Genomic DNA, 13140 nt, shown 5'->3' with positions numbered 1-13140 from the left:
AGAAACATTCTTCAATGTTGCTTAACACTACCTGAAATCAAGAACGTCAGGTAAGCCTTATAATGTATTTAGTAACATATATAGTGCATACCCAACAGCACAATGTTATGTAACAACCTTCTGCCAAGCAGTGCAGAGGGTTGAGGGTTGTGATCAGTCCATAATAGTTCTTCTCTGCTGCTCTATCCTCCTCACATTTTTCCCCTGATCCAGCATGGTCCATGGGCTGCAATCCTTCAGGATAAACCTGCACCAGTGTGGCGTCCTCTATGGGCTTCATGGAGACAACCTGTTTCACTGTGGCCTTTCCACAGGCTGCAGGGGGAATCTCTGCTCTGGCACCTTAATACCTCCTTCCCCTTCTTCTCCCCTCAGGACTCAAAGGGCTGTTTCTCACACTTTTCCCCAACTCTTCCCTGCTGTGCAGCATTTTGCCCATTTATCCACAGACTGTTGCCGAGGCACCACCACCTGTGGCTGCTGGGTCCAGCCATGCCCTGCAGTGTGTCCATTGGAGCTGTCTGGAATGGGCTGTGTCCGCCATTGGGTAACCCTGGCCTTGCCTCATGGAAGAGCCCTGCAGCACCCGCTCCAGCGCCTGGGCACCTGCACCTGATACAATGACAGGTTTTGCTGTTCTGAAAATACAATGCTGAGTATTGTTTGATGATACAGGACGTAAAGGATTTGTATTTATTTATTTTTTTCAGTAACTCTCCATCATTTCATCTTGGTTTTCTGATTACTTTTTCTTTATATGCACATGTTGTTTTTCATTTTCTTCTATCATATAAGCTGCTTTCCAACATTTATCATCAGTCCTGGCTATTGGGGGAGGTCCCAGGCTAACAAATGTGATGCCCATCTACAAGAAGGGCTAGAAGAAGGATCTGGGGAACTACAGGCCTGTCAGTCTGACCTCGGCACTGGGGAAGCTCATGGAGCAGATTATCTTGAGTGCATCATGCAGCACTTACAGGACAACCAGGTGATCAGGCCCATTCAGCATGGGTTTATCAAAGGCAGGTCCTGCTTGATGAATCTGATCTCCTTCTATGACAAGACGATGTGCTTAGTGGATGAGGGAAAGGCTGTGGATGTGGTCTACCTAGACTTCAGTAAGGCTTTTGACACCATTTCCCACAGCATCCTCCTGAAGAAGCTGGCTACACAAGGCTTGGATGGGTGTACGCTTTGTTGGGTAAAAAAATGGTTGGGTGGCCAGGCCCAAAGAATCATGGTAAATTGAGCTAAATCCAGTTGTAGGCCTGTCACAGGTGGTGTCTCCCAGAGCTCAGTATTGGGGCCAGTTCTCTTCCGTATCTTTATTAGAGATCTGGACGAGGGGATTGAGTACACCCTCAGAAAGTTTGCAGATGACACCAAGTTAGGAGCAAGTGTTGATCTGCTTGAGGGTTGGAGGGCTCTACAGAGGGATCTGGATAGGCTGGATTAATGGGTCGATAATTATATGAAGTTCAACATGGCTAAGTGCCAGGTCCTGCACTTGGGGCACAACAACCCTGCACAATGCTACAAGCTGGGGGAAGAGTGGCTGGCAAGCTGTCTGGTGGAAAGAGCCCTGGCTGTATTGGTTGATAGCCAGCTGAATATGAGCCAGCAGTGTGCTCAAGTGGCCGAGAAGGCCAAAAGCATCCTGGCTTGTATCAGGAATAGTGTGGTCAGAAGGACTAGGGAAATGACTGTCCCTGTTTATTTGGCCTCAGTGAGGCCACACCTCAAGTACTGCATTCAACTGTGGGGGCCCCAATATAAGAAGGACATGGACCTGTTAGAATGAGTCCAGAGGAGGGCCACAAGGATGACCAAGGGGCTGGAGCACCTTTCATATGAAGACAGGCTGGGGGAGTTGGAATTGTTCAGCTTGGAGAAGAGAAGACTCTGGGGAGACTTTATAATGGCCTTCCAATACCTAAATGGGGCCTACCGGAAAGCTGGGGAGGGACTCTTCATCAGAGTGTAATGACAGGACTACGGGTAGTGGTTTTAAACTGAAAGAGGGTAGATTTAGATTAGACATTAGAAATAAGTTATTTACTCAGAGGGTGGTGAGACACTGGAACTGGTTACACAGAGAACCTGTTCCTGGTCTGTTTCTGTTCCATCCCTGGAAGTGTTCAAGGTCAGGCTGTATGGGACTTTGATCAACCCAGTCTACTGGAAGGTGTCCCTGCCCATGGCAGGAGGGGTGGAATTAGGTGATCATTATGGTCCTTTCCAACCCAAACTATCCTGTGATAAACTTCTCGGTGTAGGAAACTACTGGTACTTTGCAAGTTCATTTGGGCCTTATTGTTAAAAAGTTATTCCTTGTGTTCTTTTTAACAGAATTGTTTAAGATGAGTCAGGGAAGGCAGCAAGAAAGGCAAACACTTTTTTTTTATTTTTTATTTTTAAAGATATATTTTGGGTAGAACTCAGTCATTCCTTTTAGCTAATAACATAGTGTACAAATATCAGCATTTATTCACCAGAATTATGAATTTTCAGTCAGGTGCCAGCTGGAGCTAAGGAGTTTGAAGTCAACTCAAAATACACCCTCGACAACAAATTCAGACAGTTCCATTTCAATAAAGTAAGCAGTAATTACCAGGCTCTCAGAAGAGCTAAATTTCATTTTACTGATGACCTTCTTCCTGTTTGTAGACTCAGTGGCCTGGAGGCAGAAATGGTAAGGGGAGGCAGGCTGTGAGAGAAAGGTGGACAGAATGATGATGCAAGACAGAAACTCAGCTTCCCCCAAGCTTGATGAATCTATTAACATTTGTTTCATTTCCATATGTCTTCTACAAAAGTTTGCTGCAATTTCCCATAGCAGGGGTGCTTGCAATAACTTGACATTTCAGTTGTGAGGCCCAGCTCTTTGCACTGAATTACTGTAACCTACATATGCCTTGGTCAAGCCCTTTTCCTGTCTTTGTGACTATCTGTATTTCTCAGCAGCTGTCTTATTTTGGATGCTGTTCAATCTTTCCTACTAGCAGGTTTTCACCATAGGGACACTTGCTAAGATCAGCATCTGGTGGGTTTCTGATATCTGTCTTAATTATTGTTCTACTTGAGAAACAATTCTTCAGAATCCTTCAAACTTTCTGAAAAAATAATTAGAGTGCTGTCCTGAGGCAGGCAGAGAGAGAAATAATAGGAGTGTTTCAGATCTGGGTTTTGCCCTCTAGAATTGGGATTCCAGGGAAACAGGGAGGTCAGAACCACATCTGGACAGTCCACTTATCCTTCTACCCTGTAAAACCCAGCTGAGACTGGGGGGAAGCAAAGCCTGTCTGTGTGATGATACCCTGGATGGGCAAGAAGGGCAGCTTGTGTCTGCCTTCTGAGGGCTTTATGCAGGTAAATATCTGAATATCTGGCTTTCAGAAAACTGGGGGAGGGAAGAAATCTCATAGTAGAAAATAGTTTTATAAATTTTTACAATGACAGAAAAGTATTAAAAGTAACAATTTTTCATTTGGTAGATTTAATGCCTCTATACCTCTTTTAGCTTCTGTGTTGCTGTTCCATCTCAGATAACAAGCAATACCTCCTGTGGTTAAATCGCATTTTGTCTGCTTTTCCTATCAGTCTAATACAATGGGCCATATACATCTCTCAATCTGCAGCAAAACTCCCACTGATACTAATAGCTCAGAATCTGCAAATATAATCCAAGGATAAACTCTGAGTGTACATTTAGATTCATCACACATTTTGTTGGAGATATTTTAAAGCTATATTTTTACTTTTTTTTTTTTCCCTGTCATTTTCTAGTTCAAACTAATATAAAGCACTAAACGCAGAAGGCGGTTTGACACAGAGAAATAATCTTGGGACTCTTTGACATAATGCTTAATTCTGTATTCGAATGATTGCTCCCTTGATTCTCACCCTTGTTGTAACTTTGGCATAAATACTGAGAATGTTATTTTATTCCTATTTTCCCTTTTTAAGAACTGTCACAGGGAATATATGGATGTATAGGTAAATAACTGCAGCATTTATATGATGCTAAGGTTTCATTTGTCACCCATTTACCTGATCACAACAGCCATCCATTTTTTCTTTATTTATAAGAAGTAAACACAAATCCATAATCTTTACTTTCTAGCACAACGGGAAGTTACTTACGATTACTGCTGCCAGAATGCCAATGATAGGCAATAAAATGTGTTTCTAAAACAGTAAACAAGAAGTCCATTTTTACGGACATATATTTGGATTGTTTTCCAAGGCACCTCTGAAAATAAATGGACCGTTTTTTTCTGATGGAAAAAAATACATAAAAGATGTCTAGTGACCCTGGTCACAGTAAGAAGAGAAATGCAGTCAGATCATTGCAGTATTTCTGACACAATTTCATTTTAGTGTTAGGACACAACTTGTATTAAGGTATTTTAATTTATGGGTAAAAGGGAAGATTTTGTTTTATTTTATTTAAATTTCAGAGGAACATTGTTTCAGATCCATACTTTAGATGCAGTAACAAAACTCCACTAAAAAAAAAAAATAAAAAAAAAAATAAAAGTATGCTGATTTGCACAAGTTGTATGTCTTACATTTATTTGGTGTTCATTATTGCTTAAATAGACTTTTTACATGATACTAGTTCAGCTAAGTATTCAATTTACATGTCTTCTAGTAGCAAATCTTCCATGTATATCTATATCTACTAATAGTAATATTTTCAAGAAGACTGAAAAAAAATCATAAAAACATTTTGTGTTTTTTACCCAAACTTTTCTTTCTGTATATGAATCACCCTACTTTCCATAATTGCTTCATTTAGATTTTTTTTTTTTAATTAGAAGTTACTATTTCTTTAGCTTAGTATTTATTTTTTTCTTTTAGGTCTTATTACATCACTGAATAGCTTTATACCTTTTCCACATTTTAAAATGTTTCTTGTCTTTTATATATATGCATTTTTTTTTCTTTTAAGAAGGAGACAGAAGTGTGCAATGACTGGAGTTTTTTTTTTTTTTTTTCTCTGACAATTCTGAAGATTAGAAAAATCCAAAAATCAGGAAAAAAAATCTAAAGATTAGATTGCTTTCTCATCTTATGAACTTCTCTGAATAATTAATTCTGCTATAAACAGAGAGGGGGGGAAGAGAGAGGGAAGAAAAAAAGGAGGGGAAGAAAGGGAGAGAGAAAAAGAAAAGGGATCCCCTTGGTCCTAACCATGACATTAATTTCAATGTATTTCTTTGAATGAGTCCAGGAATTAGTGGGAATCAAGAACTGGATGCAAAACAATGAGAATGGAAATGGACTTCGATTAGTGCTGAACTAGAAAATATTTTCTCTCTGGCTGAGTTTGTAACAAAAACCTTCTGGACTAATGCAAGAAGAAATAGGTCAGCAGTGCAATAAGGAACATTTTTCTCTGTTAGGACGTGTTACTGGACAACATTAAAATATGCTGCCTTCAACAATATTTAAGCCCCTATTGAAAGAATTAAAGGACTGTGTAAAAGTTATTCCTTTGACTGAACAGGTGCAGCATATGCTTGAACATAAAATAAGTCCCCATGCTGCTTCCAACCTACTTCCCTGACCTGAAGGATTGTTTCAAGGCAGGATGAGAGAGTAATTCTTCCTCTGAGGTCCCTTCATTCCATAGCCTCTCTGCAGGGACTTCCAATAAAAGAGTCAAATTATTGTAGTGTTTTCTGTGAAGTGGAAACTTATCTTGTGCCTATCTACCAGGAGATGCAGCAATCAATTCAGTTCACTAAGAAGAGCTAGCAGTGCTAGCAGCTGTCCAAAGGCAATCAATTAACTCAAGAAGTGAGAGTTACCACAGTCCAATTCTACCTTTAGAGCTTCTTGTCTCCTTAGAAATATTCAGTAAAACAAAAAAGCTCTGAAGGCTGAAAGCTCTAAGACCTAAATAATGGGCCATGACTCCTGATGTCCTATTCTCTTTGTCAGGAATGTTAGATACTATGGTAAAAACAGCACCTACCTTTATCTATCTACGCACAACAATAGCATTTTGTGTGACCAGCGGACCTGCAAGGATAGGCAGTGGCTGATGGCGTTCAGAGGCTAACTTCTCTGGGAGATGGAAACACAGCTGACTTGCTGTTTTGGTATATTTGTTGCTTGCCAGTGTCTCACATCTGGAATGCCACAGCGAAACTGCTGAGGCTCATCCAGTCCCCTTGTCAGTTATTCATATAGAACAAAATGATACTGCTGGGGACACCTTCAGTGTATCCTGATTGATACTGTGCCTTATGGGGTGAGGATGAAGAGGATTAGAATGCAGGTGGTGTTCTTCATCTTGCTGGTGAAAGAGAAAAGCTTAGGTAGTAGGGTCCTGCAGGAAAACACTGGCAGCACAGCTGGTGCTGAAGCAGAACATTTTCTTCCAAGAGAATGGGATCGTTTATAAGGAATTCTGGGGAGAAAAGGGGGCTGAGAAAATGGAAAGTAGGGCAAAACCTTTTTTTTTGCCAACAGGCTTGCTAACCTAGTAAGGAGAGCTTTAAACTAGGCTCAACTGAGGATGGTAATGGTAGCCTGAAGATACATGAAGACAAACAAGAAAGTACTCCCCAGGGGTCAGCATAACACAGAAAGTTCTCCTACTACTGTTGTGAAAGCAGCATGAATAAAGGACCATCACAGGTGTCTGCATGCAAATGCATACAGCCTGGGGAAATTTTTAAAAAATAAACAAGAAAGTAGCAATGTTGTGGTTTAACCCCAGCAGGCAGCAAAGTACCACACAGCTGCTCACTCAGTCTGCTGAAGTGAGATGGGGGAGAGAATAGGAAAGATAAAAGTGTGAGAACTCACGGGTTGAGATAAGACAATTTACTAGGTAAAGCAAAAGCCATGCAAGCAAGGAAAGCAAACAAGGAATTCATTCACTGTTTCCCATCAGCAGGCAGGTATTCAGCCACTTCCAGGAAAGCAGGGCTTCTCATATGTAACAGTTTATTGGGAACACAAATGGCATCGCTCTGAATGTTCCTCCCTTCCTCCTTCTTTACCCCAGCTTTTATTGCTGACCATGACCCCACATGGTGTGGGACATCCCTTTGCCAGCCTGGGCCAGCAGTCCTGGCTGTGTCCCCTCTCAGCTCCTGGTGCACCCCCAGCCTCCTCACTGGAAGGGCAGCACAAGGAGCAGAAAGGTCTGTGCAGAATGCACAGAATTCACTGAGCAGAATGTTGTGTGCAAGCAGTGTTTTGCAGCAACTGAAACATTAGTGTGTTATCACCACTATTTTCATCAAAAAGCCAAAATACAGCATTATACAAGCCTTTCTGAAGAAAATTAACTATCTCAGCTAAAACCATGACAAGCAGTCTGGCACAGCTGCAGAGCTTTTTTTTTTTTTTTTTTTTTTTAATTAAAAAGAGATGATGGAATAGTATGAATGGAGCTTTGCACAGCTGGGTTCAGGCTCTTTAGGAAAGACAGGGAAGATGGTGTCACATTTACCATTAGAACTTTGTTAAATCACTGTCTCATTCACTATTAAGCTCTGCTAGATCACTATTTTCATCAATATATATACTGCCGCTTCTCTCTTAGAAGCGAAGTGCATAATTCATTTTGCTACAGATGGGAAGGAGCAGTTACACTTTAGGCAAAAGAGTGGCTTGCATGTGTGCAGACAGCTGAAGACTCAGCTGAGATCTTATGGCTAAGGATCAAAAAACAGATGAAAACAGTTGGCATCATAGTAGGTGTCTGTTATAGACTGATTAAGGAGAGGAAGTAAATTTTGGAATGGCAACATGCTGTCATGATTCAGATTTCTGGAGTGTATTGATGACAGAAGGGATCAACAAACCAACTAAAGTGGGTGTCCTTTCAGTTACTTACAAAGTAGGAAGAACTGGTCAGAGCTGTGAAGGTTGAGTGCAGCCTTGGAAGAGAAAAAAAAAAAAAAGAAAAAAAAAAGAAAAAGGGTGGGAGGGGGAGAGATTGTGGAGTTTAAAACCCTGAGAGGAATGAGCAAGACTAATTGTGAAATTACATCCCTATACTTGAGGAGAACAGATATTTGCTTGTTAGGGATCTGCTTGGCAGGACACTTCAGGGACTCTGCCCTGAAGGGCAAAGAGGCCAAGAGAACTGCTTGATATTAAAAATGACCTCTTAAAAGCAAATGAAAAGTCTGTTTCAACTTGCAGAGAGTTACAGTCATGGCAGAAGGCCAGCATGGATGAAGAAGGAGCTCCTGACTGAGCTCAAATGCAAAAAAAGAAGTAAGCAGGTGGAAAAAGGGACAAGCTATGAGGGAGGAATAGAGTCATTGCCACAGCGTGCAGGGGTGGAATTAGAAAAGACACATCTCATCTAGAGCTGGAAATAATGTGTGTTGTGAAAGACAATGAAGGTTTCTTTATTACATTGTAAGCAAAAAGAAAGCTAAGGAAAATGTAGTTCAGTGGAGTCAGATACGCAGTGACAAATATATGGAAAAGCCTGATATATTCAGCTCTTTTTCTTTTTCTTTTTCTTTTTCTTTTTCTTTTTCTTTTTCTTTTTCTTTTTCTTTTTCTTTTTCTTTTTCTTTTTCTTTTTCTTTTTCTTTTTCTTTTTCTTTTTCTTTTTCTTTTTCTTTTTCTTTTTCTTTTTCTTTTTCTTTTTCTTTTTCTTTTTCTTTTTCTTTCCCTTTTTCTTTTTCTTTCCCTTTTTCTTTTTCTTTCCCTTTTTCTTTTTCTTTCCCTTTTTCTTTTTCTTTCCCTTTTTCTTTCTTTCCCTCTTTCTCTTTCTCTTTCTCTTTCTCTTTCTCTTTCTCTTTCTCTTTCTCTTTCTCTTTCTCTTTCTCTTTCTCTTTCTCTTTCTCTTTCTCTTTCTCTTTCTCTTTCTCTTTCTCTTTCTCTTTCTATTTCTATTTCTATTTCTTTTCCTTCTTCTTTTCCTTCTTCTTTTCCACTATTTTTACTGGGAAATTCTGCCTTCAGGTCCCTGGGACTAGTGGTAGAATATGTATGAGTGAAATATTTAATCTCAGTGGAGGAAGATGAAGTTACCGGTCATTTGAGGAAATTTCACATACACAAGAATATGGGACTGAATGGGAAATATCTGAGGGAGCTGCTGAAGTTAATCAATGTTATTGCAAGTCTTTCAATTAGCTTTGAAAGGCCAAAGGCATTCCTAATTACTGCTGGCAAATCTCATACTTGTCTTCAAGAAATGCGAAAAGGAGGATCCAGGAAGTTAGAGGCTGGCCAGATCCATTTCCATCTCCTTAAAGACTGAAATAAATCCTCTTGGGAGGCACATTCCAGCACATATGTGATGAGGTAACTTGAAGACAACCAGTAAGATTTAACAGTGGCACTTGTGTCTGACCAACCTGACGGTTTTTGACACTCTCGACAAATCAAAAACCAAGGGGAACAGTCAATGCACTGGAGGGCAGGGATGCTATTTAGAAGTACCTCAAAAAGTGAGAGAAATGAGCTGACAGTGACTTTGTTAAATTCAACAACAACAAATGCAATGTCCTGCATCTGGAATGAAATAGACCCCCATGACAATAATAGCCAGGCACTGAGAAGGTGGAAGGCAATTTTGCAGAAAAAGACCTTGCAGTTTTCATTGACAAGTTGAGCATGACCTTTCTGTGATTCCTTATGGTGAGGGCCAATGACATACTCGGATGTTCGCAAGTGTAGTCAGTGACTCTTCACTTGTATTTGTCACTTGTGAGAGACTAGCATCTAGACTGCTGTGTCCAGTTCTGAGGTCCATGGTGTCCTGGTTCCAGTTAGGACAGAGTTAATTTTTCCTCATAGTAGCTGGTAGGGTGCTATGTTTTGGATTAGGATGAGAAGAGCCCTGATAACATGCTGATGTTTTAATTGTTGCAGAGCAGTGTTTACACCAGGCCAAGGACTTTTCAGCTTCTCGCTCTGTCCTGCCAGCGAGCAGGCTGGGGGTGCAGCAGGAGCTGGGAGGGGACAGACCCAGGACAGCTGACCCAAACTGGCCAAAGGGGTATTCCATACCATCTGACGTCATGCTAAACAATATATAGGGGTGGCTGGCCGGGGTGGGGGGCCGGCTGCTTGGGGATAGGCTGGGCATTGGTCAGCGGGTGGTGAGCAATTGCATTGTGCATCACTTGTTTTCTTACACATTATTATTATTAATACTGTTATCATTATCACTATTATTATTATTATTGTTATTATTATATTCCTGTCTTAATAAACTGTCTTTATCTCAACTCACCGGCTTCACTTTCCCGTTTCTCTCCCCCATCCCAGAGAGGGAGGGGGGAGGGTGAGCGAACGGCTGTGTGGTGTTTAGCTGCCAGCCGGGTTAAACCACAACACATGGTAAACAAAAGACACTGATGTACTGTAATCCATCGGAGAGCCACTGAGATACACATGAGCAGGAGAACATGAAAGACAAGGAGAGGCTGAGTTGTTTTTCTCCTACCTGAAGACAAGGCAAAATCATACTGCTGCCTGCCACTAATCTAATGGAACATTTTAGAGAAGACAGACTCAAAGGTACATAGTAAAAAAGACTAGGCACATGTTGCAGGAAGGGAATTTCAAGTTAGTTGTTAGGGTTTCTGACTGTTTTGTTTGTTTGATTGTTTGTTTGTTTGTTTTTAACCATGAAGGTGACCAAACACTAGAGCAAGGGTACAGAGAGGTCGTGGTGTCTCCATCTTTGGAGATACTCAAAGCTTGACTAGACGCAGCCATAGTAACCTGTTATGTTGCTTTTTGAATGAGGAGTTAGATGAGATAAACTCCAGAGGTGGCTTCCAATCTATATTATTCTGTGATTTTATAAGAATAAAAAGTAAAAAAAATAAAATAAAAAAAGAATTGTCTCATGTTAGCAGCAATCCTATACCTAAACGTAACCATTTCTGTATGATCCTGAACTAGGATTTCATAAAAGTAATATGAAATATATTGGGCATTAACATCAGTTTTAGATACCTAATCTAAACAACCAAGTTGACCTGGCTTCCATATAAACTTAATGAAAAGAACTACTTACAAAAATCATTTTTCCTTAGTGGTTAACAGCTTCTATAGCTGATTTTGGTCTCCAGAATAGAGGATGTATAAATTCTTAATGAAAAAGATCTGACCTATTTTTTCTTTATTTATCTGATTTGGCTTAGATGTTGAGCATAGAACAGATAATTTTCATGGAATATAGATTTTATTTTATTTTATTTTTTCCAGAACAGATTCATCTTAAAGAATATTAATCTTCATCAATTATATCAGAGCCTAAATATATAGATAAACTATAGTTACGACTATACTATACTACTAGTAGCCAGAGCTAATGTGTCTGTAGAGAAATCAGGGAATACATAGATAAGTTATTTTTTCAACTTTCTTTGAATGTCACTGTCCTGGTCAGTGTTGAAGCAGATGGTAAAAGCAAGAAGTAGACATTAAAATATATTTTATTAATTTGAATGAAGAGATAAAATAAATGTATAACTATAAATTAAATTAAATACATATAGAAATTGGTAAAGAGTCATATTACCTAGGATGTTATGCTGCTAGCTCAGTAGCACTTTTACTTGCATCCATAATCTGTAGCAACTGAATAATTTTTGCCAGCAAGTAAAGGCTTACATCTTATATTTGTTCTGTTACCTGAATGGTTTTTAGCTATTAAGCTATCATTTAAAGGCATTCTTCATTCCTAAAAAAGTAAATAAAATTAACTTAATTTTAGTGTAAACCATCATATAATTTGATATATAAAACCTGTTCAAGCTACTGAAGTGTCCAAAACTGGGAAATTTGACTACAACACAGAGCCAAATTCTTGTGCCATCTAAAGACATTGAGAAGTCAGGATTCCATCTCATCCTCTGTCTTGTTACAAATCTTACTCATGCTGCTTTTGCTGTTTAATTACATTAACTGTCATCCTTAAGTAGCAAGTATTCTCATTTCTATTGGTTATTGATAAATAAGCCCACAATTAAATATTCTGAAATGTATTTTTTGCATATAAAAAGTTATGAAAAACTATTAAGTTTCTATAATTTTTCTATAATATCTATAGGAATGACTGAATAATGGAAGAAGCTGAAACAAATAACATTTTATTAAAAACAGACAATGTAAATGTGATATTGAAGTATAGATTAAAGACCTGATGAAGTAAAAGATCTGGAATAAGCCTATTAACTAAAATGCTGATCATTTTGGTATGAACCGAGTCATTAATAGTTATGCATATAAATTAGTGCAGGAGTTTAATGAAGAAGAGAAACTGATCCAAGAGTTTTATGAGCCTCATTTCTAGATTCAGCAATAAGATATTAATGATTTCCCAACTTAAAATGCATTCCTTTTGAAGTCAAAGTTACACAAACTCTGATCTGGTGGTAGAGAAGGATGGCTGTGACTGTCTTCTGTCTGTCTGATGCTGTTATCTTTTTATGTTTCAGTTCTGACTTCAAAGATCCCATGTACTATGATGGTGCACAGCACCAGATTGGGCAGCATAAGAATTTCCACCAAAGAAAATCAGGCACAACTGTCTATCCATTTTTAGACTAACCAAAAGGATAATGATCTCAACGTGTGTTTATCCAACTTTAGTTGACAAATTACTCTTTTGAACTTTTAAATCTTTTTGTGTCATTCGTAAACTGGCACTCAGATACTAAGACCAGGAGATACTAAGAGGTATTTTAGTTTGCTTCTTGCATGGCATAAGCTATATTATGTTACTAGTTTTTTTTTGTCACTGATGTGTTTGGATAAAGCACTTATTTCAGAGAGGCACCCAAACTGTATTGAAGGCATCAAAATCCTACGCTTTCTCTCATAGTTTGTTCTAATGGCCAGTTAACTTCTCTGCTAAAAACAAATGCTTTCTATCTCATAAAGAATTTTGAACATCCTAAGAAATCTATCATGTCCTCTGCATGCATTTGGCGTTTCTCTTATCTTCCTGGGAAAAAGCTTAATTAATAGTGCAAATAGTTGAAGGTCAAGTTTTTATAAATGATATCTTAAATGTCAGTGCAATTGGCAATGTCTTGCAGAGCCAGGTGATATCATTTTGCAAGAAGTCTGCATTACCCAGAGAAAACCTTTTGTCACCCATGCTTCTCTCACTGATATGAGGTGTTGTTG

The 13140-nt window shown here is 39.1% G+C and overlaps 1 protein-coding gene across 1 annotated transcript in view; it reads left to right on the top strand.

The window, feature by feature from the left end:
• The first annotated feature begins 1483 nt into the window (after positions 1-1483).
• Positions 1484-13140, top strand: part of LOC136789927 (RNA-binding protein 25-like) — a 14173-nt gene continuing 2516 nt past the window's right edge. The window contains 3 exon segments of the mRNA XM_066991255.1: positions 1484-1681; positions 2496-2596; positions 5606-5621. Of these exon segments, the coding sequence (XP_066847356.1) occupies positions 1484-1681; positions 2496-2596; positions 5606-5621 (315 nt within the window).

This window comes from Anser cygnoides, chromosome 2 (genome assembly GCF_040182565.1).
Source record: "Anser cygnoides isolate HZ-2024a breed goose chromosome 2, Taihu_goose_T2T_genome, whole genome shotgun sequence".
Classification (NCBI taxonomy): Eukaryota; Metazoa; Chordata; class Aves; order Anseriformes; family Anatidae; genus Anser; species Anser cygnoides.
Note: the sequence above shows the minus strand (reverse complement) of the source record. Positions and strands in the feature narration are given on the sequence as shown.